General features: G+C 41.1%; 1 protein-coding gene across 2 annotated transcripts in view; it reads left to right on the top strand.

Annotated features, from left to right (window-relative positions):
• The window catches only part of srbd1 (S1 RNA binding domain 1), an 88528-nt gene that overhangs the window by 4070 nt on the left and 61256 nt on the right, over positions 1-23202 (top strand). For both annotated transcript variants that reach the window (XM_015944626.3, XM_070541972.1), the window contains exons 7-14: positions 822-960; positions 3441-3537; positions 3651-3837; positions 12352-12455; positions 13046-13153; positions 13337-13494; positions 16857-16950; positions 17086-17193. In XM_015944626.3, the coding sequence (XP_015800112.3) occupies positions 822-960; positions 3441-3537; positions 3651-3837; positions 12352-12455; positions 13046-13153; positions 13337-13494; positions 16857-16950; positions 17086-17193 (995 nt within the window). The remainder of the gene's footprint in view (positions 1-821; positions 961-3440; positions 3538-3650; positions 3838-12351; positions 12456-13045; positions 13154-13336; positions 13495-16856; positions 16951-17085; positions 17194-23202) is intronic.

Genomic DNA, 23202 nt, shown 5'->3' with positions numbered 1-23202 from the left:
GTGTCTTTGTTTGAGCAGTTATTTTTTATTTGATTAGTGTCAATTATAGATTGTGGTGCCAAATAAATGGCAACCTAAAGGCAAGGCAGCTTTATTTATAGAGCACATTTCAAACACAGGGGCAATTCAGTGTGCTTTACAATTAGCAAGAACATGATATGAAAGCAACATAAAAACACAAATTAAAATACACACAGATAGAATTATAGTTTAGAGCTAAAGGAGAAGACAACGTTGCAGTGGAGATAATGAAACATAAGAAACAATGCCTTTAAAATGCTGATGAGTACATTAGGGTTTTTAGTTTTGATTTAAACAACTCTAGGGGTGGGGCACATCTGAGGTCATGGGGAAGCTGATTCCATATGTGAACAGCATAGTAACTAAATGCATCCCCGCCTTGTTTTGTTCTGATCCGAGGTTTTACCAGCTGATTGTTTCCAAGGGATCTCAGAGCCCTATTGGGTGGATATACAGGAATTAGATCGGTCATGTATTATAAACTAGTAGGAGCACTTTGAAATCTATTCTGTAGTTTACTCTGGTAACCAGTGTAGGGATCTAAGAACAGGAGTGATGTGCTCTGTTCTCTTAGTTCTTGTTAAGACTTTAGCAGCAGCATTCTGAACAAGCTGCAGTTGCTTCACAGCTGTTTTGGAAAACTGTTAACATAAACCATCTACAAAGCAAATTTCTTTTATTTTGTATTCAGTTATGAAATATCTTAAAGGGATTTAGATTGTAGTCTGCAAGTGTGAGTCTAGAGGAGCACATACATTGTAAAAGGAGCTGGAGCATTGATTATGTTTTTTTGGTTGCAGAATGCTCCTTATAAGAAAGGCAGCAAGCTTTCAAAAGCTCGCAGGGCCAAAGCTTTGGGTCTGGAGGATGCTGCCACTGCATTGATGAACACGCCACACAACCTAGATCTAAGAGCTTGGGTCAAACCAGGAACTGAAGGTAAGAAACAAAAAATACTCTTAAAGGTAAAAACGTCCTAAGAATTATTGATGTCGAAAGAAAAAAAACCAAAAACGTTTTTTTATTAGTAACGTGTAATCAAATCATTTGCTTTCTCCAATATTACAACTCCGCTTCCCTTACTGATAAGAAAGTGCAGCATGTTGTTATAATTCAGCAGCAAGTTGTGTTGAAGCTGTCGTCTGATCGAGAGCTAAACGGGCAGGTGTTTACGTCCAGCAACAAGCGCTTCATGGCGAGTGAGGAATGAGGAAAACGTGACCATATAAGGGGACTTCCCATATAAGAAAAATCCGTTCACCAGTTCATTTACTCATTTATTCCTTCTACGATCTTCCTACATCGTTCTCATGTTGTACAACTGGAATGCTCCAGATCCTTTCCTTAGTCCCGCTGCAACACTGATTCTGTCAGAATGGGTCATAATCAGGTGCTACTAGAACAAACTGTGTCTTCCTCCTAATGTCAACACTTCCATGTTTCTGACCCAAGTTTGCAAATTCAAGTCCTTTGTCAGATTAGTGCCCAATCTAGTGGAATTTTTAAGGATTTTTATGTAAAGAAATGCTAGAATATGAGTAGAAATGCTAATAAAATCATGCAACTATGCTTAGTTCAGACAAAAACTACCAACATTATTTCTCTTTAAAGAGATAAAATGCAAGAAACTCCATGTGGAATATAATTTATGCCCTGGAACAAAGTGGTTTTCTACATCAGTTGTGAGCAATGTAATCCCATGAGGCAATCTCATATAAGCCCTCTCCTGTTTTACTGTTAAAATGTAGAAATAGCTTTATTTGTAATTTTAAAGTTGATTAGACAGGTGTTTTGTTTTATATCTCAAATAGTTTAGATGAGTGTCATGTTTCCTGTTTGTAGTTTGTACTATTTCTCTAAATTATTCAGTTTTATAATAAACATTTGGCGATACATTTGATTATGTTCAAGTCTATTTAGTAATATATTTTAGTATTATAGTAATTTATAGTAACTGTAGTAGTTCTATTTAGAGGTGATCCAAATCTTCTTGCATATATTTGTGAAAAAATAGCGCAATCTTTTTTGGTATTTAGTTACTTTTTTGATATTGTAACGCTGTTACTAACTCGGTTACTTTTTGAAGAAGTAATTAGTAACTAATTACTTTAGTAAAGTAACTTGCCTAACACTGATCCCTGCTCTTCTTCCGGCTCTTGGAGAGTACAGACGCTTTTTTCCTCCTCTCCTCCCTATCTTATCCCCAAGGCTCTTTGTCTGTCTTTGGGTGAACGGCGCTTCTACATTTTTTCTGGAACTGGAAATTATAAAAAATGGACCTGTCAGCTGGTCTCTCAACGCGATTGACAAAATTTTCTCAACGATGAGAACGGGAGAAGGGGCTCCCGGGTGCCCCTCTGGGACAGAGCCAGCTGGGCATGTCATTGACTCCTGGAAACAGTGGATCCTTATCTGCCTCTCCCAACTGTCTGTAGAGGATTCTGAAGACGTCTGGATATTTGTGGTGTTGGTGTCAGGTTTCCTGCTTTTTGGCCTGGGAGGTTACATGGCTTACCGGAAAATTAATGAGCTGTCGAGGAATACTGGCTCAATCCCGGAGCTCAGGGATGGATTGCACCGCGCTGTGAACGCAAAAACTCATATAATTGTCGAGATGAGTCGTAAGCTTGGAACTTTGGCTGAGATTCATGTATTGGCACAAAAGATGGATTCGATCAAGGAGCGAGTGGATGAATCAGCACGGATTGGAATAGATTAATTACGCCATTAGTGGATTTAGAGGGGTTGAGGACCAGCAGAACTTTAAGACAGAGAAGAAATCATCTCTGTCTGTCCCCAAAACAAGTGAGGCTGAAACGAATACCCCCCCCCGAAGAAACGTGGAATGCTGCAGTTGCCATGGAAAATCTGTCTCCCTATCCCAGCCTGGGTGGGACTGTGAGCTGTGAAGGCCGCTGAATCGTTCCAGGAGTCACTGTGCTTTCTAAACCCAGCCCCTCCGTCCAAACAGAGGTGACGAGCACTGCTTATCGTGGCTGCATTCACTGACGTGTGGAGAGCCCCAAACCCTACCTCCCCACCTAGTGGACACTTATGTTGTGTAATGTCTGAAGTCTGTTGCATTTCTGTCTGAGGTGTTTTTTGCATAGCAAAGCTGCCCTCCCTGTGGAGGGTAACTCTGAAGTGCCTTTTTTTCCTCCACCTGACCCAATCCTCATATATAAACCCTCTGATCTCTTTGAAGGTAGCGTGACTCGGGTTGCGAATGACCACAGTCACCAATTCTTGTCATGTGTCTATGCCTATGTATGTCTGATCTCAGAATTGTGTGTACTGAAACTCTAGTTTCGCTCTGGGATTAATAAAGTATCTTTGAATTGAATTGAATTGGTTAGTACACGCCTATTCAAATTCCTAAAATGTGTCATTCTTAATGTGGGACTGTGTTTGTGTTGCAGGTCTGTCATCAGTAGAGGACGTGTCCACAGGTGTGGTGCACATTTTGGCAGACATGATCGCTAAAGACTCAGACACTCTCACCTACATTAAGACGTTGTAAGAATTTATCCTTGTGTTTACATTTGTTTTTGGATTATTATTGATGTTTGTTTGCTGCTCCAAAAGAAAACTCTTGCGCTCTACCATGTCTTTGCTTTTGTCACTGTCAGATGGGATAGGAGCTGTGTGACGATCCAGTCCTCTGTGTCAAAATCGGCGTTAAACAAAAAAGAACAAGGGAAATCTGACCAAGGCTGCAAAAAACCAGGAGACGAGCAAAACAAAAACAAGGACTTGGACAAGTTCCACCTCTATTTCGACTTCACTTGCAACATCAAGCGCATCCAGTCACATCAGGTAAACCTATTCTTCTCACAAATGCAGGACAGGTTGAAGTTTTTATCTTTTAGTTGCACAAACTTCCCCGGCACACATGCCACATCCGTTTGCGTATGTGTCATGTTTGTCTGTCGGTCGTGAATGCTACCCACGTCAGTCGCAGTTAGCCTTGTCTGTGCCTTCGTATCCCCCCCTCCTGTGCCCAGCTCTGCCTCTTCTTCTCCCCCTGTGCTTCTTCAGTGACTGGTGGGTTACTCAGAGCTGGTCCCGGGCCTCATGTGTCACCACAGCTCCCATCACTCGCTGTCTCTGCCACACCACACTCTCTGGCAACCACGCTCTGCCCTACAGTCATTTAATCACATACGCACAGACATATGCACACTTGCTCACACACAACCGCAGCCTGCAAGTCCCCTCGTTCTCTCTTCTTAACATATGTGACATGTCCCCTGCCGACATGCCATTGGATTAGGACGCTTTGATTGACAGGCGGTCTCGTGTAGTGACAGCAACTGCTGCTGGGCCCACAGGCGGACAAAGGGATGGGGAGAGGGAGTGGGGGGCTGTAAGGGAGGGAGCACATTAACAGAAAAGCGGCGTTGAGGTGTGGCCGTCACTTATCTCTCTTGCTGTCCTCTGATCTGCCTTATTCCGCCTTTCTCTGACTAAACCTCATCCCTCCAATCCACTCCTCACCCCCGTTTTTCCCCTTGTGCTCCTCTCTGTGTTTGCAAGACATTTAATTTGATGACTCGCCTTTGTCATGGAGCGTTAATCCACAGGCTGCTGTGACCCTGTCAGATTCAGGCTAAAATGAACCTTTTCTAGCCATGAAGTTGTCAGGGGGAGGAGGCAGGTGGGAGATGTGTTGTGACAGAAGGCATGTGTGTGAGTACACACTAGCTTGTGTGCTTTAACACATTTTATTAAGCCTCAACTCTGTTTTTTAAGAAAAGAAGAAGCCAAGGGGAGTATTTTCTAAGAGAACTGCTAATTAGCCCACCCAAATAATAGATAAAACGACACCACTACTCACAAATAAATATTTAATGGTTTGGGAGTAGGGGTAAACTGATATATTGATATATTGTTTGGCCGAAATAGCGATTGTCTGATATATCGGCCCGATATTTACCAATTTTTATATATCACCATTGGACGACATACCTCCTTAGTAAAGCAGATTTAAAATCAGGCACATCCCTGATGTGTAATAAATGCTATAAAAATTATTTTCACAAACATTTATATTTATTTATTTGTTTATTTATTTTTATTTTTTAACAATTTTGAATATTTAATACTTGGTCAGTTATTGATTTGTCACATTAACATTAGTTAAATGTCTGATTTTTTCCCTGAGCTGTGCACAGATTTAAGATTAAGCAGCTGATTAAGTTCTGTCTTCAAAAGCTGTTTAAATTTCATGCATCAACTGATGTTATCAGTGACATTTTCACATTAGGTGGAAAACTTCTATATTTCAGCCATGAAAATTGGCTATAAGCTGACCATGATCTCTGCATATCAGCATCGGTATTGGCATCGCCAATAGCAAAAGCAATATCGGTCAACCTCTAGTTTGAAGATAATACATTAAAACAAAAACAATATTTTTGGTGTCCTTTATTTTCACGATTTAGAAGAAATTGCATTTCTTTCCCAATTTCTTGGGTAATCTTTCAGTTATTTCTGAGTTGATGATTTTTGCGCTGCGCATTGAGCATAAAATGCATGATTTTCAGTCCTCAGTTTAGTTCTGCTCATTTGTTTTGGGTAATTTTACAGTAATTTCACAAAATGATAGAAGCTGAAAGAAACAACATTTAAACAGTGGAATCTGAAAGCCTGGGAGGCCCCCCAAAGACAAAATGGTTTAGAGAATGCATTTATTTTTTAATCAATCAGGTATTCGATTATTTGACCAGCCACTTAAGCCCTAAAGTAGTATTTTCTTCCATACAGAGTTAGGAGTAAAAAGCATCATGTTCTTCACTGTGCCCTTTGTAAAATACAACACTTTTATAAACTCATCTGAGGTTCTGACGTTCAACGTGTCTGAGAGCGTCCTGCTTAGTGCAGATTTAATCCCGTCGGACTTGATACGAGTCTTCTGTTGAAGGGTACACATTTACCTTTTAGCCATTAAGCCGGTACGCTCTGGAGTGTGCCAGAGTGGATTTGTTTAACGTGACAGCGGGTTATTTTTAATGCGATTTACATGGTGATCAAATGGAAGGTTAGCACTGCAGTCCTAGGCTTGCCTGTAGAGGAACTTGACTGAACAGAACTGTTTCATCAATTAAACGGACCGGTTTGATGGAGGGACAACAATTTAATAGTAGTTAAATGTGTTGTGTTTGTTTTTATAAAAGTAAATAGTTAGGTAGCTGTTTGTTGCCTATACAGGTGCTGGCCAGTAAATTAGAATATCATAAAAAGGTTGAAAATATTTCAGTAATTCCATTCAAAACGTGAAACTTGTACATTATATTCATGCAATGCACACAGACCAATGTATTTCCAATGTTCATTACATTTAAATTTGATATTCATAAGTGACAACTAATGAAAACTCCAAATTTGGTATCTCAAAAAATTAGAATATTCTGAAAAGGCTGAATATAGAAGACACCTGCTGCCACTCTAATCAGCTGATTTACTCAAAACACCTGCAAAGGCCTTTAAAAGGTCCCTCAGTCTTGTTTTGAAGGCACCACAATCATGGGGAAGACTTCTGACTTAACAGCTGTCCAAAAGACAATCATTGACACCTTGCACAAGGAGGGCAAGACACAAAAGGTGATTGCTAAAGAAGCTGGCTGTTCGCAGAGCTCTGTGTCCAAGCACATTAACAGACAGGCGAAGGGACGGAAAAAATGTGGTAGAAAAAAGTGTACAAGCTCTAGGGATAACCGCACCCTGCAGAGAATTGTGACGACAAACCCATTCAAAAATGTGGGGGAGATCCACAAAGAGTGGACTGCAGCTGGAGTCAGCGCTTCAAGAACCACCACGAGGAGACTCATGAAAGACATGGGATTCAGGTGTCGCATTCCGTGTGTCAAGCCACTCTTGAACATGAAACAGCGCAAGAAGCGTCTCGCCTGGGCCAAGGACAAAAAGGACTGGACTGATGCTGAGTGGTCCAAAGTTATGTTTTCTGATGAAAGCAAGTTCTGCATTTCCTTTGGAAATCAAGGACCCAGAGTCTGGAGGAAGAGCGGAGAAGCACAGAATCCACGTTGCATGAGGTCCAGTGTAAAGTTTCCACCGTCAGTGATGGTGTGGGGTGCCATGTCATCTGCCGGTGTTGGCCCACTCTGTTTCCTGAGGTCCAGGGTCAATGCAGCCGTCTACCAGGAAGTTTTAGAGCACTTCATGCTTCCTGCTGCTGACCAACTTTATGGGGATGCAGACTTCACCTTTCAACAGGACTTGGCACCTGCACACAGTGCCAAAACCACCAGCACCTGGTTCAAGGACCATGGTATCCCTGTCCTTGATTGGCCAGCAAACTCGCCTGACCGTAACCCCATAGAAAATCTATGGGGTATTGTGAAGCGGAGGATGCAATACGCTAGACCCAACAATGCAGAGGAGCTGAAGACGACTATCAGAGCAACCTGGGCTCTCATAACACCTGAGCAGTGCCACAGACTGATCGAGTCCATGCCACGCCGCATTACTGCAGTTATTGAGGCAAAAGGAGCCCCGACTAAGTATTGAGTGCTATACATGCACATTCTTTTCATGTTCATTCTTTTCAGTTGGCCAACATTAGAGAAACAAACATTTTTTCATTGGCCTATAGAATATTCTAATTTTCTGAGATACCAGATTTGATGTTTTCATTGGTTGTCACCTATAAATATCAAAATTAAACGTAATAAACATCGGAAATACATTGGTCTGTGTGCATTGCATGAATATAATGTACAAGTTTCACGTTTTGAATGGAATTACTGAAATATTTTCAACCTTTTGATGATATTCTAATTTACTGGCCAGCACCTGTAGATACTGAAATAGTATTGTTTTATGCCTATTTAGCAAAAAGCCTTGAAAAACAAAGTACACTTTTCCAAGTTAATATTTTTTGTAGCGCTGCAACGGTTGATGTTATTTATGGCTGTGGTCGTCTTTAGACAGCGTTTTCTGTTTCTCCTGTCTGTCGCTCATTTTCTTCTCCTCACTGCACCACTAGTGTCTGTTAGAGGGAGCGAGAGAGACGCTGATTAGCCGACTTTCTGTAACAGTGGAAAGGAAATCGCTGTGATGACAATATGCAGACTTCACAGCACAACTTCTCTTCTGTCAAAAACCATTTGAAAGTTTCTGATGGCTCAAATCATTGCAGAGTTACAGTAAATGAAAGTCGGCGTGTAAAATGTGTCAATGTTTGACGTCAGAGTTTTCTGTGAGATAAAAATGGCCTGTAAATGGTAAATGGCCTGTATTTGATATAGCGCCCTATAGAGTCCTGGAACCCCCAAGGCTCTTTACAACACGATCAGTCATTAACCCATTCACACACACATTCACATGCTGGTGGGGATGAGCTGCAATGTAGCTATGGCTGCCCTGGGGCTCACTGACAGAGGCGATGCTGCAGAGCACTGGTGCCACCGGTCCCTCTGACCACCATCAGCAGGCAAGGGGGGTTAAGTGTCTTTCCCAAGGACACAATGACCGTGACAAACTGAGCAGGGCTCGAACCTGCAACCTTCCAATTACGGGGCGAGCTCTACTCCTGTGCCACCGTTGCCCACATTTAAGCGGCCCTAGAAACCCCTTCCTGTAGAGTTCATCCTCATTAGCGTAGTAGCTTTTCATGTTTTGATGCTATGACGTAATTTATTTTTCCTGTTTTTAAGTGTTATTGTAATTCGTGAATGTTGAGCTTAAGCATGCTCCATCCCGCATCGCTCCTCCGTGAGAGCGGGCGGGACATAGATAAAGCTGTAACCCCACCCACATCAGAAATCCACGCAAATAGGTGGAGTGGTTAGTGCTACGTTTGTGCTGCTATGGTTTATAAAATATTCAACATTATTTTTATAGGTCATCCAGGGGTCACCATCCCCCCAGCTATGTCCAAAATGAACCGGACCAATCAACGTTTTTAGTGCTACGTTTTTGCTCATGTGTGCCGTTAAAACGGTCGTTTGTGCTGCTTTGGTTTTCGAGATATTAATAGTTTTATTTTGGGACGATGACGTCACTAGCCACCCTCGATTGGAAGAGGTTCGCAGGTCATAACCTCATCTACATGAAGTAGGTGAGGGGTCACCACCCCCCCAGGTAGGTCCAAAATGAACCGGACCAATCTACGTTTTTAGTGATACGTTTGTGCTCATTTGTGCCGTTTAAACGGTCGTTTGTGCTGCTTTGGTTTTCGAGATATATGATTATTATAAGATGCTAATGTACACTCAACAAAAATATAAATGCAGTACCTTTGTTTCTGCTTTGATTTTTCATGAGACGGACTTAAAGATCTAAAATTAATTCCAGATACATAATATTACCATTTCTCTCAAACATTGTTCACAAATCAGTCTAAATGTGTGATAGTGAGCACCTGTGCTTTGCTGAGATAATCCATCCCACCTCACTGGTGTGCTACATCAAGATGCTGATTTGACATCATGAGTAGTGCACAGGTGTACCTTATACTGCCCACAATAAAAGGCCACCCTGGAATGCCTTTAAGATTAATGATGATTAATGATTAATGATGATTGGGGTTATTTCTCAGATAAGCCGGCCAATCATGGAGAAGTAAACCAATTGGCGTTGCTTGAAGGGTGAAGCCTATATGAAGTAGAACGAAGATTACGTATTTTAACCCCAGATTCTGAGTATAGGCGTAGCCCTTTGAGAAATGCTGATTGGGTTATTTCTCACGATTGGCCGGCTTATCTGAGAAATGACACCAATCAGCATTGGCCTTAAACGGCAAAGCCCATAGGAAATAGAGCATTTTATTATTAACTCATTCTGAACAGCATTTTTGTGCATTTTATTTACTGTTTTTTTTAAGTGTCACAGAATATATATATAAAGTGCTCTATGACCATGTAAACACCAAAACTATCAAAAGGATAAGTAGACTCCCTTCTTGCATCAGGAAAAATCTGAATGTTTCTAGTCTTTTCCGTTCTTTCACAATCCGTTGTGGAAGTGTGAGCTGCAGAACCTTTTCCGGTTTGCGCCTCGTTTTAGGTATAGTGGCCTCCCAAAACGATCTCCAAATACATGGATTGTCTGCTTCATGGTCAAGTGACGTCAAGGTGCGTGAGTTCGTTCCCAAGCCCAATGCAATTGATGACTTTAGTCACTTTAGCCACTGCTCAACAGATTTGCATGTAATTAATGGAATGAGGATAAAAATGATAAAGGGCAGTGTTTTTAATAGCTATGTTGAGTACTAGTACCGTAAGTGGAACCTCTTGTGCAAGTTTACTGACAGTAAAAATGAGTGGTGATCCATTCAGGGTAAAGGAATTCCACCGTTCTGACATTTAGAACGGTGGAACATTTTTGGGGCAGCAGTAGCTCAGGTGGTAGAGCGGGTTGCCTCATGGTCGGAGGGTCATGGGCTCGATTCCAGCTCCCACCAGGGGTATCCTGCTGTTGTGTCCTTGGGCAAGACACTTCACCCAACTTGCCTGTGTTAGTGGTGGTCAGAGGGGCCGACGGCGCCAAATAGCAGCCTCGCCTCTGTCAGACTGCCCCAGGGCGGCTGTGGCTACAAGTAGCTTACCATCACTAACAATGTGTGAATGTGAGAGTGTGTGAAAGCGTCTTTGGGGGTCTTGAAAAGCGCTATATAAGTTCAATGCATTATTATTATTATTTAAACTCTGCCTCTGAGGTCAATATAAAATGGAAACAAAGCTGTAAGTGTAAGTGTAACACAAAACTTAAAAAAAGCAACTGCTTCCAGTTTTGTGTCAGCAAAGTCGAAGTGTCCAAATGGTCTGTGTTATAATGTGTGTGTGTGTGTGTTTATCCTTGATGTGGTGGATGAATAGAAGTGTTGATGACAGTATACCTCTACAGAACAGATGAGAAAGAGGAGGAGACAGATAGAGGATAGCTGTTGGCTGACTGCCCTCGCTTTGGGGCTGTTGAAAGGATTAAGGGGCATCGAGGAAAGATTGCCCTTCTTGTCTTGTCAGGGTTTGGCTGGCACTTGGCTACCTGTCACTACTGACATGTTTAACACACAAATGTACGTCTCACTCTGTTTCTTATCCCTCGGTCAGATCACGCCATCTCTCACTCGTGACCCGACCCACACAGAAACAGAGATGGTTGCTAGCTTGTTTATCGTCACTAGAAACACTTCCGTGATGCTGGGACCACGACGCAAACACAAACTCCTCTGTTTAAGGGTCGGGCAACCAGGCTAAAGAAATATTTGTGAAATTCCATAACAGTAAGAGGTGTGACATGCTTAGTTACTAACGCTGTTCTCAATTTAAATGTATATTAAAGACAATTTGTTCTTTATTATAGGACAAAAATAACAATCAATCTAGGGAACGGATATTTACCAAGACCGGTGTTGTTCACACAACTTTGCTCAGAAAGAAGTTTTTTCCTTCCCTTGACAAGATGTTGAACTTTTGTTACTTTGATGAAGATTGTTTCAAAAAATCTCATCACAGTCAGTGAAGGAGCCCGAGGCAGAATGATGCCACCAGAGGAGAAATCTTAGCTTTCATCATTATTCAAGCAAACTCACTGCATTAATCCCAACCCCTGCTTACGCCATTAGCTGTTTTTTTTCTTTAATATTTTATTTGTGCGTGCATTGCTACATCTAAAGGGTGCTGCTGAGTGGTAATGGTTGTGGCACAACGTGTGGGAGTAGGTGGGGGTAGGCCTCGCGGTCTCGGAGCTGATGGTGGCATAGTGGTGGCATTTGTCAACTTGCTTCTTCCGCTTGGGCTCCAGATTGACGTCTTGCTTCTTGGCTCTGTTCTGTGGCGGGCTAAAGGTTCCCGACTGAAAAGGTCAGACACTTACTGCTGTTTGCTTAACAGCATGTAACAGTTCGCTGAGGGGGAACCACAACACAACAAGCCTGGCCACGGGACACTCTCCTAGGCTTATCACTTTGGCATGCACGTGTGTCGAGTTGGGCGATTTATTCAGATGACACACTTGGGATTTTTCTTAGAATATTTACTTCTTATTTTCTTGCAATTAAACCGTGCAGCTGAGTGGAATCAGAGTCCCGAAAATGAAAACAGAAATCACATGGAAATTTGATGCTTGCGTGTACTTGATGGTGTTGTTTTTCAGCTATTTCAGCTGAGATGTTTGCAAAAATAAACACATATTGGAAAAAATAACCTTCTCTGCTTTTTAAAACACTAAAACAACCCATTTAGCTTGTGAATGACCTGCCAAGTATAAAACTATATCAACGTATTTACTGATAAATAACAAATTCAATCTTTGGTGCTGATTTGACATAAAAGTATGTCTTGTACCTGTTTGAAAACTGTACAGACACTGGCCATCAACCGAGGAGAGAGTCTGAAGATCTTGACTGTGAAGGTGAACATTCCTGACAGGGTGAGGAGTGACTTCACTTTGTGGTGCATCAACAACAGGTCAGAAACGCAATAACACACGCACACACGCACGCACGCACGCACACACACACACACACACACACACACACACACACACACACACACACACACACACACACACACACACACACGCACACACTGTTTTTGAGTTATCTTGAGTAGTTTTTTATTTTTGTAGATTTTAAGTGGAGTGAGCTGCATATTATGTAAATGATAAATGGTCTGTATTTGATGTAGCACCTTCTAGAGTCCTGAAACCCCCCAAGGCACTTTACAACACATTCACCCGTTCACACACACATTCACACACTGATGGTGATGAGCTACATTGTAGCCACAGCTGCCCTGGGACACACTGACAGAGGCGAGTCTGCAGCACACAGGCGCCACCAGCAGGCAAGGTGGGTTAAGTGTCTTGCCCAAGGACACGACGACAGCGACAGACTGAACGGGGCTCGAACCTGCAACCTTCCGATTACGGGGTGAACGCTTAACTCTTGTGCCGCCATCGTCCCTCTCTTATGTAGAGAAGAATGAACACTTGCACTCGTGAATGAAACGGTCACCAGAAACAAACAACAGCTTAATATTCCCCCGTTTGAATGCAGGTGGAGGCCAAAGACATTTGCAAAAGAAGAACTCAGAGCAATCATCAGCAATGCAGTAGAAGACTCCTATAAAAGGCTTATTGTGCCTTTCCTGACTAGGAGCTGCAGGTATTTTAATCATTATTTTATTTTGCTTTAGGTTGTGTTTTATCTAAAATTATTAACTTATACACTACTGCTGCTTCACTTTCCCAATATTTTCCTACCGTCAGTCAAGCTAACTTCTGTATACCCCTTCACCTTTTGGTTACTTTGTTGTCTCCTCATTCTCTCTGGCATCCCTCTCATTAGGACTAAGCTAACGAGTGCAGCAGAGAAGGAGTCGATTGCCATGTTTGTGCGAAACCTCCGCCAGCGTTTATTGGTGTGTCCGGTGAGAGGCTGTGTCATCATGGGGGTGGACCCTGGCTATAGACATGGCTGCAAGCTGGCTATCCTCTCCCCCACAAGTAAGTACCACAATACGTTTAGTGTTCATTTTATCACCTGTAGATATTAATCTTGAATAATAGGTAGATAGACACCACAGCATAGATAGAATTAATTCAGGAAACGATTCCACTGAGGAAAAAAATGGAATGGTATGACTCACCTTTCCTATTGCACTTGTATCCAAAGGGTTGCAAGATTAAGTCCCGCATAGTCTGTCACAGTCGTTGTGTCTTTGGGTAAATCACTTTGGGTATCACACTGGTAACCTCAGCGGCGCAGAACAGCAGCAGAACCTGCATGTTTCGCTGCTTGCCAGTACACACAGGGAGAATCTCAGCCACTGAGCGGCTTCTCTACAGTCCTCCTCGCTGGACTCACAAGATCACAAAATCCCTCAAGACTTCAAGGTCACAGTTTGTTATGCCAGGCACCATTAAACAAAATAGAAGGAAATCACTTTTGATATCGCTGTTTGATGTCATATATGATGTTCTTCCTCTCCACGGCCAGGATTAAAGCCATGAAAAACACGCCGCTGCACTTCTGGAACAATACTTGGAGTAAATAAGTCTTTAGGTCACTTGTATTGATGTAATCCACATAAATATAAAATTGCATCGCTGCAATAGTCTTTTATTTAGAAAATGACAGTAGGTTTTACACTGAAACCGTCACGAGTGCACCATGGTGGATGTCAACAGTGAGTTATGGGAGTATTGAACAGACACTATTAGCGACTGAGTCTTTCTTTGCCAGTTTAACATGGTTTCCATCAGTGTGCCCCAGGGCAGCTATGGCTACATTGTAACTCGGCACCACCTGGGAGTGAATGTGTGTGTCCAAGGATGAATAACTGATTGTGTTGTGAAGAGCCTTAGGGGGTTCTAGGACTACCATCTGTTATATCAAACACAGACAATTTTTTCAATTTCAGAAGAACAAGCACACCTTGGCGGGGCTCATAGAAATGGCAATAGCCTGTGTTTGATATAGCACCTTCTATGGTTCTACAACCCCCCAAGGTGCTTTACAATACAGTCATTCACACACACATTCCTAAGCTGGTGGTGATGAGCTGTATTGTTGCCACAGCTGTCCTGGGATGCACTGACAGAAGTGAGGCTACTGAACACTGGTGCCACTGGTCCCTCTGACCACCACCATCAGGCAAGGTGGGTTCAGGGTCTTGCCCAAGGACACATCAACTACAACAGATTGGGACTGAACCTGCAACCCTCTGGTTATGAGGTGGTCACTTAACTTCTCTGCCACCATTGCCATAATGGCAAAGCTAATCATGTTGCTAAATGACTCTTATCTAATGAATCTTAACATACGTTGCCCTTCAATTCAATTCAGTTTTATTTACATAGCCCCAAATCACGACAAGAGTCATCTTAAGGCACTTCACATAATAAACATTCCAATGCAGGTCAGTTCATTAAGCCAATCAGAAAAAATGTTTCCTATATAAGGAACCCAGCAAACTGCATCAAGTCACTGTCCTTCACTGGAACAATTGTTTTAGCATCTATTAATTCACAAAACGCACGTCCACTTTAAGTAAATATAAGATTATCAGTAGTAAAGTATCCTATTTGTCATATCAGGTCAGTCCTTCCTCCTGAAATATATGAAGATGAATCTCAACCTGTGAAACTTTTCACTGCAAATCTGGGAATACTTTTAAGGGCTACTAGTCCTTTTGATATTTGCTGTCCATGGCCATCCGATGACTCAATCCAACAGGGTATCCGCGAGTCCTTGAAAAGTCTTAAATTTACTGTTCCAAATTTAAGGCCTTGAAAATCCTTAAAAATGACAAATAATCCTTAAATACAGTTTCCAAAGGTCTTAAATTACCAAAAACCCAATAAACTAGATTATTTTATTTCTATGAAATTTTTGTGAATTTCTAGTTGGTGTTCAGCATTTTTTGTGTACGCAATTGGCAAAAACGGAACCGTACACATTCAGTTGGTTGTGAAAGTTTTTTTTTTTTTTAGATGAGCACATTAGCTGGTTAAACTAGTGGGAGCTTGCGCCACGGGGAAGTGCAAGTTTAATGGTAAATGGATGGCTAATCCTACATTCGCTACGTGGTTGGCACCGGTTCCAGGCAATAGCTGGAAATTATAGCAGAAATTTAATTTTAAAAAATTAGCTTAAATTTGGTCAAAGTGGCCTTAAAAAAGTCTTAAATTTGGCTCCCTTAAACCTGCAGATACCCTGTCCAAAGTATACGATAAAACAACAAGTTGGGTTTACACTCTTGTCTGTTAGTGCAGCCAACAGTGCTGCAATTTATAACAATTTTACTGTGAAATCAACCAAATAAGGCTACAAACGGGCTTGTTTAGGATGAGCTTAACTGCGGTTATAATGTAGGTGAAAAGTTCCTTTGATATTCATCTTGACTAAAGAGGCATTCCCATGAACAGCGTGGTGGCATGTGCAAAGGGTCGATAATGGACCGCTGACTTAGTTGAATCCTTCCAAAATATAATCCCACCTTTACACCTTAGCGTTTGCTCACGGCTGCATGTGAGACCCAATCAAAGCTTGTGGTCTTTTCATGTATTCTGTCATTTTTTTAAATTTTTTTGTTCTTTTATGTATACATGCAGTTTTAATACTTTTTCTTACAGTTTCACTTTGGTTCTGTAAAGCACAGTCAAATCTTGTTGTGCTTTTTCAGTAAATCAACACTGGCATTCGTAATGCTAATCCCATTTGTCTCATTTATACAAGAAATCCCAAAATGCCCTGAAAGCTTTAACAGAATTCAGAAAGTTTAGTAAAACAATACTTTATGACTATCAAGTCTAAACACTGCAGTCCTTTTAAATAACATGGACTTTGCTCTTTAAAAAGTATCTGCTTGTGTGCTGCTATGTCACGTATTCCTATTTATTTTGTAATGAAGCTCTTGACCTCTGCACTTCTTCACACTTGCCATCTTAAAGAAGCAAACATGGCAAAGAAAAAGTACTTGGTTACGTTTTGATAACTATTATTGAGTCATACTATTTCAAACCTGAACCTCTTGGATGTTCTAGGTCTGTAGTGTTGTCATAATAGGCTGGGGGGTGGGTAAGTCAACCAGGGTCAGATTTAGGGGCCGCCGTTGCTCAGTAATGAAAAGTCTGGTCCAGGTCTGGTCCTCGTTGTTCAGTAGCTGGTGTGACCAGGGTGTTTGTATGTGCGCGTGTGCTTCTTATGCCTATTGTATGTTTTGGCATGTCTTGGCGCAGTTTCACACTGCACACCTACTTCATGATGTGTGACCACAGATCATGTTTACACGTTTAGATACACACAACTATGAGATATGCATATATGAACGTATCGGGCTGATATATCCTCTCTTTTTTTCCAGGTCAGATTCTTCATACTGATGTTGTGTACTTGCATAACTCAGGACAGCAGCACAGAGAAGCAGAGAAATTGCGCCACCTCATGATCCAATATAGGTACTACTGCTTAATAATGAAGGAAATTATCCTAAAATTAAAAGGTCACAGAACCTGATATTATTAACAAGAAAAAATAAACCCTGATCATTTATACATGTTTTAATTGCTGTCTTTCTTTCTTGTTCCGTCTAGCTGTTCCAAGGTTGTCATTGGAAATGGGACTGCTTGTCGTGAAACAGAGGCCTTCTTTTCGGATCTCATCTCTAGACGTTTCTTTCACCCGTTGGACGTGTCCTACATGTAAGAATCATTTCCGTTAAATATAAATATAATATAAACAAGGCAAGTGTCTGTAAAATGAATTGATCAATGAGAAGGTTATATCCGCACCATTTTATGATATTTGTTAGGTCTGTGTGATTCATAGTAACTCCTCCTGATATAAAATCTGACACTTTAGTATGATCACATTTCTACAAAAATAATACATGATTGTTGCTTGTAGACTAAAAGGAAAGTTGTCAAAAACATTCCAAATTGGTAAACCTCAACTGTTCATAATTTTTCAGCGGCTAGATAGCTCAACTAGAAAAGCCTTACAAGCAGGGGACCCAGGTTCAAACCTGGGTTGGGGCAAAAAATATCAACATCCAGTGTGGGGCCTTAGGGAAGACACTTGGCGCTATTTGCCTACCTCACCGTGATGAGAGCTACCGATGCCGGCTCAGACGTTGCGCGGCCAAACAAGGTCTGCGTCAGGTGCGTGGGCAACAAAGCGCCCTGATGAAAAGTGGGCTAGTGGATTTTGAATGAAGAGGGCGCAGAGTGATGATGTGGTGATGCGGCAATGCGCTCCAGACCTGCGCATGGCCAAAGTAACATTTTCAAAGTGGTGCCACCAAAAAATTATAATTAACACATGATCGTTCATGTCCGCTCATATTCTCTCTAGTACTTTCTTTCTGTTATTCGCGGCTGACGTGCTCCGCTGCAGCAGAACTCATCACCCGTGTTCGTGACTTCACCTCACTAGCGCAGCCATGCGCGCACTCCACTGTTTTGCGGTGGGTAGATGCCTTTGATCTGCTCATGAGGTGAAAAAGTAGGAAGCAAGGCAACAGTTTTTCTGCAGGACTAAAAGGAGATGAACGATCAGAGAATAGAGAGGACAGGAAAACAAAACAAATTGCTTGAAAAGGAAAAGGTAGGTAGATTTATCCCAGTACATGTTTTACGTTTATAAAGCAATCATTTATAAGCATGTAATATTTACATTTTCATTTTCAAAACTCAGTCCCACACCCTGGGCCGTATCAAGGCATTTTGGGGGCCAAGGCAATAAACATTACTTAAATAACATTATATAGTTTTTAGAAGTATTTTTATTTATAGATTTGTCAGGTTGTGAGGCAGTTTGAAAACAGGAGATAAGCCCTTGGTTAAATGCGGCACCTGGCTTGGGGAAACCTGTACTCAAAGACTTCCTTTTAGTCATTATTTAGGTAGCACTAAGGGGTTGTATCAACTAGTCGACTAGTTGACTTCACTGCTCTGTAGTGACTTTTTATGTCTTTCATAGACTAGTCGCTGTCACGTGATAATGACCGACAAGATGCAGTCCTCGGAAAAGACGAGCCCCTGTGCCAGAGCGTCGGTATCTGACGCCCGCGGTAAAACGGACATTTGACCGAATTGTGACCTTTACCCTCTTGCAATGTAACCTTCCCCTCACCCCCATCCTAACCTTAACCAGCTTGCGCATGCAAAGCTCTAATCGTTGACGCGCTCCAGACATCTGCATCCTGAGCACGGCCACAGTAACATTATCAAATCAGGTGTCGCCACCTCAAAAACAAACTTAACACGCGATCATTCATGTCGGCTCATTTCCTTTTATGTTTTCTGTCTTTTATTCTTTTATTTGTGCCTGATGCTTTTCGCTGCTGTGAAGCGGAGCGCATCACCTGTTTTGTCCTCCGGTGACTATGTCATCGGTGCAGCCGGCGCGCACTCCGTTGTTTTTGCGGTCGGTAGATCTTTTTGAACTGCAGTTCAAAGGTAACTCATAAGGTGAATATATATGAAGCCAGGTAGCAGTTTTTCTTTAGGATTGAGAGGAGATGGAGGAAGATAATAAACAGACAGGACAGAAAAATAGTCAAATAAAAACAAGTTAGTTTTTGTACCTGGTGGTTGCAACAAACAGACACCATTGAAGGTAATCAGAAGTGAGGAACAGAAAATGAAATAATTATTTTAAATTTTAGATCAGCAGGAACTCTGAGGCTGCAGGCGCATCAGTGAGTTTGCAGCCGCTGGGCGGGGGAGGGGGGGGGAGCTGAAGCAGGGAACAGTAAAAATGCAGAAACTACCGTTGTTAAAAGAGATGTGTTTAACTTAGAAAATGTGGGCGCAATTTTAATTGTCAGATACTCCAGCGAACCAACCCGCTTCAGGTGTATGACGTCATCAACGACTAGTCAAATTCGACTCGATTTTCATTACTTGACTGTCGACTTAAAAAAAAATAAGTCATGCAGCCCCTAGGTAGCACACACATACTATGAATGCCTTTGGCAGAATTCAGTTGAACCATTTTAATCTAGATTAATTCCAAGATTACAGTGAGATTCATCTAGATTAAAAAATGTATCTATGCCCACCCCAATATATATATGTGTGTATGTATATATATATATATATATATATATATATATATATATATATATATATATATACATGTGTATTTATATTTATAAATACACTCACCTAAAGGATTATTAGAAGCACCTGTTCAATTCCTCCTTAATGCAATTATCTAATCAACCAATCACATGGCAGTTGCTTCAATGCATTTAGGGGTGTGGTCCTGGTCAAGACAATCTCCTGAACTCCAAACTGAATGTCAGAATTGGAAAGAAAGGTGATTTAAGCAGTTTTGAGCATGGCATGGTTGTTGGTGCCAGACGGACCGGTCTGAGTATTTCACAATCTGCTCAGTTACTGGGATTTTCACCCACAACCATTTCTAGGGTTTACATAGAATGGTGTGAAAAGAGAAAAACATCTAGTATGCAGCAGTCCTGTGGGTGAAAATGCCTTGTTGATGCTAGAGGTCAGAGGAGAATGGGCCGACTGATTCAAGCTGATAGAAGACCAACTTTTACTGAAATAACCACTCGTTACAACCGAGGAATGCAGCAAAGCATTTGTGAAGCCACAACACGCACAACCTTGAGGCGATTGGGCTACAACAGCAGAAGACCCCACCGAGTACCACTCATCTCCACTACAAATAGGAAAAAGAGGCTAGAATTTGCACAAGCTAACCAAAATTGGACAGTTGAAGACTGGAAAAATGTTGCCAGGTCTGATGAGTCTCGATTTCTGTTGAGACATTCAAATGGTAGTCAGAATTTGGCATAAACAGAATGAGAACATGGATCCATCAAGCCTTGTTACCACTGTGCAGGCTGGTTGTGGTGGTGGTGTAATGGTGTGGGGGATGTCTTCTTGGCACACTTTAGGCCCCTTAGTGCCAATTGGGCATTGTTTAAATGCCACAGGCTACCTGAGCATTGTTTCTGACCATGTCCATACCTTCATGACCACCATGTACCCATCCTCTGATGACTACTTCCAGCAGGATAATGCACCATGACGTAAAGCTCCAATAATTTCAAATTGGTTTCTTGAACATGACAATGAGTTCACTGTACTACTATGGTCACCACAGTCACCAGATCTCAACCCAATAGAGCAACTTTGGGATGTTATGAAACGGGAGCTTCGTGCCCTGGATGTTCATCCCACAAATCTCCATCAACTGCAAGATGCTATCCTATCAATATGGACCAACATTTCTAAAGAACGCTTTCAGCACCTTGTTGAATCAATGCCACATAGAATTAACTTAGTTCTGAAGGTGAAAGGGGGTATGGTGTTCCTAATAGTCCTTTAGGTGAGTGTATGTATATATATATATTCACATATATACTCAGTCTTTATTGCTTAATCACTGTACAAAATTATAAGACATCGTCTAAAATCATAAATAAAAAAACGTGTCAATAATCTAGCTTTTTGTGTGTGTGTGCATGTGTGTGTGCCCTTTAAGAAACTGATAATTAAGCCTCTGCCTGATATTCGTTCCTTGTTCCCTGCCAGCCTTGACTGCAGCAGTTCATTAAAGTCCTCAGCTTCATTTACGCCGTCTGCTTCCTGTCTCTCTGTGAGCCTTCATTGTTTCCCCACCCCACCCCTCACCATCCTTTCTACTCTACTGTCTCTCGCTTTCTGTGCTTTTGCTCCAGTGCTCAGCTGGAATGACAGCCAGAAATGGCAGCCTTTAGGACAGTCTTTCTTTCATGTGGGTGATTGCCCCTAGATCTCAGTGTGATCATTGTGCAAACGTCATTCGTCTTTTGTCTACTAACACAGGTGTTTACGTGATTGTGTTGTGTTTGTGTAAACCAAGAAACTTTTTTCATCTAATATTTGGATTTGTGTAAATATAGTGGCATGTTGGGATGTTTCTGTGGATGCAGGCTCTCTAGCTCTGCTTGCTGAAATTTCATGCTTTTAAGCTGTTCTTTTTGAGTGACTTAATCTGCTCAGCATGCATGTTCATGCACTTTAGGCTCTCTGAAAACCAGCTAAATTCAAGCTTCTTCTTTGGAGTAGAACATCTTAGCTTTTAAAGATTCCGTCAGAGAGAAAGATACAATCTTGGTTCATATAGATTTGTTTTTCCATAAGTATAGAAATTTTCTAGCAATTCTTTTGTTCCAGTCCTGCCTCATGGCAAATAATAAACTCAGAGGAAAGACTCATAAAAGCTGCAGAAAGGGGAAAAAAATCAGAATCTCTTCATGTGTTGTTAGAACTCAGAATCCATTCATTTATTGTGAAATTAAATACAAGGGTTAGATTTTTTGTGGTCTTTATAAAATGAGAAATCTGACCCTTCAGCTTAAACTCTGAAACTTGAATACTGAACATCAATGACATTTAATAGCATAAAGCATTCAGATTAGTCTGCTCTTTTGTTATTCATTTTTCAAGTTTTTCATTTTATTTGTGGTTTTTAGTGGTAAAGGTGACAATAATGTCTTACTGCCTATGTGTACATGTACCTTTGTTATTATTTCCCTTCAAACTATTCTGTTAAGCGTCGTTGCTGCTTTAACAAGTTAATTTCCCCCCTGTGAGATCAATAAAGTCTATTCTATTCTATTCTATTCTATTCTACTCCATTCACGCATTATTAGTTATTGTTTCTGTAATATAAACCTATTGGCTTCAAATCAATCAATTACAGTTGTAAAAAATGCAACGAAATAACTAATTTTATAGATTGACAGCATTAACCTGAAGATGTTGATTATAATGAACAGCTCAGCAATTTTTAGTTTTTGTCTTCTTGTGGTTCTTTTTCTGTTTTTGACAGTTCGCTGCTGTGCGACGTTTGCTGTTATTGTATTTTAAGACTAATGGATGAAAGTAGAATTACAACGAATGTAAACAACCCTGCTGTAGCTGGTGCTAACAACAAGCTAACACCAACATGAACCAACTATTACTAAAACAATCTTTTGCTTTTTTTTATTGATGATCGGCAAACTGAAAAAGTTTACTGCTAGCATAACGGCGAACGACTGTTAAGCAGGTTAAGAGCTCCCCCTAGGGCACCTACCCGCTCCAGTTTCTAACTCAACTTTCACAGAGATCAATGTTAAAGCTCTAGCTTAAAGTTTAATAAAACAATTTAGCGTTACTTTAAAAGCTCGTATGGTGTTCTGCGCTGGTTACACAGATATCTGCGAAGGAATGTTTGTAGTTAACAGTCACAGAGCGTTTTCTTTGTGGTGTGCAGTGGTCTCGTCTGTTTAACTTTGATTAACTTTGGTGGCTCTTTTTTGTAGAGAGCTTATTGGCTCACAATCACATGTTCTGTATTCTAATCAGGTAACATGTTGGATGTAATAATTTGGCGGTCTGTTAAGATCAGCCAAATTATTCCCAGATTACATTCCTGAAGTGACCAGGTTAATATTATAGAGTTTTGAATCTCTACCAAGTAGATTAGTGTTGTTGACAAGATTTCATTTGTGATCTTAAATGAATAAAAATGTAATGTAACATGCCTTTTTAGTTGAAAACACTTTTTTGATTTTTAAACATTTCTCAGGCAACTTTTTTATGGTTTAGATTATTTGTTGAACTATTTGTTTTCTTCAGTCGAAAAGACAAAAAGGGGATCCCAAGATGCCATTTTTTCCATCTTGTTTGTGATGGGCATGATCTGTG

The sequence above is a fragment of the Nothobranchius furzeri genome, chromosome 12, assembly GCF_043380555.1.
Source record: "Nothobranchius furzeri strain GRZ-AD chromosome 12, NfurGRZ-RIMD1, whole genome shotgun sequence".
Taxonomy (NCBI): Eukaryota; Metazoa; Chordata; class Actinopteri; order Cyprinodontiformes; family Nothobranchiidae; genus Nothobranchius; species Nothobranchius furzeri.
This window is presented reverse-complemented; position numbering and strand designations above follow the sequence as displayed.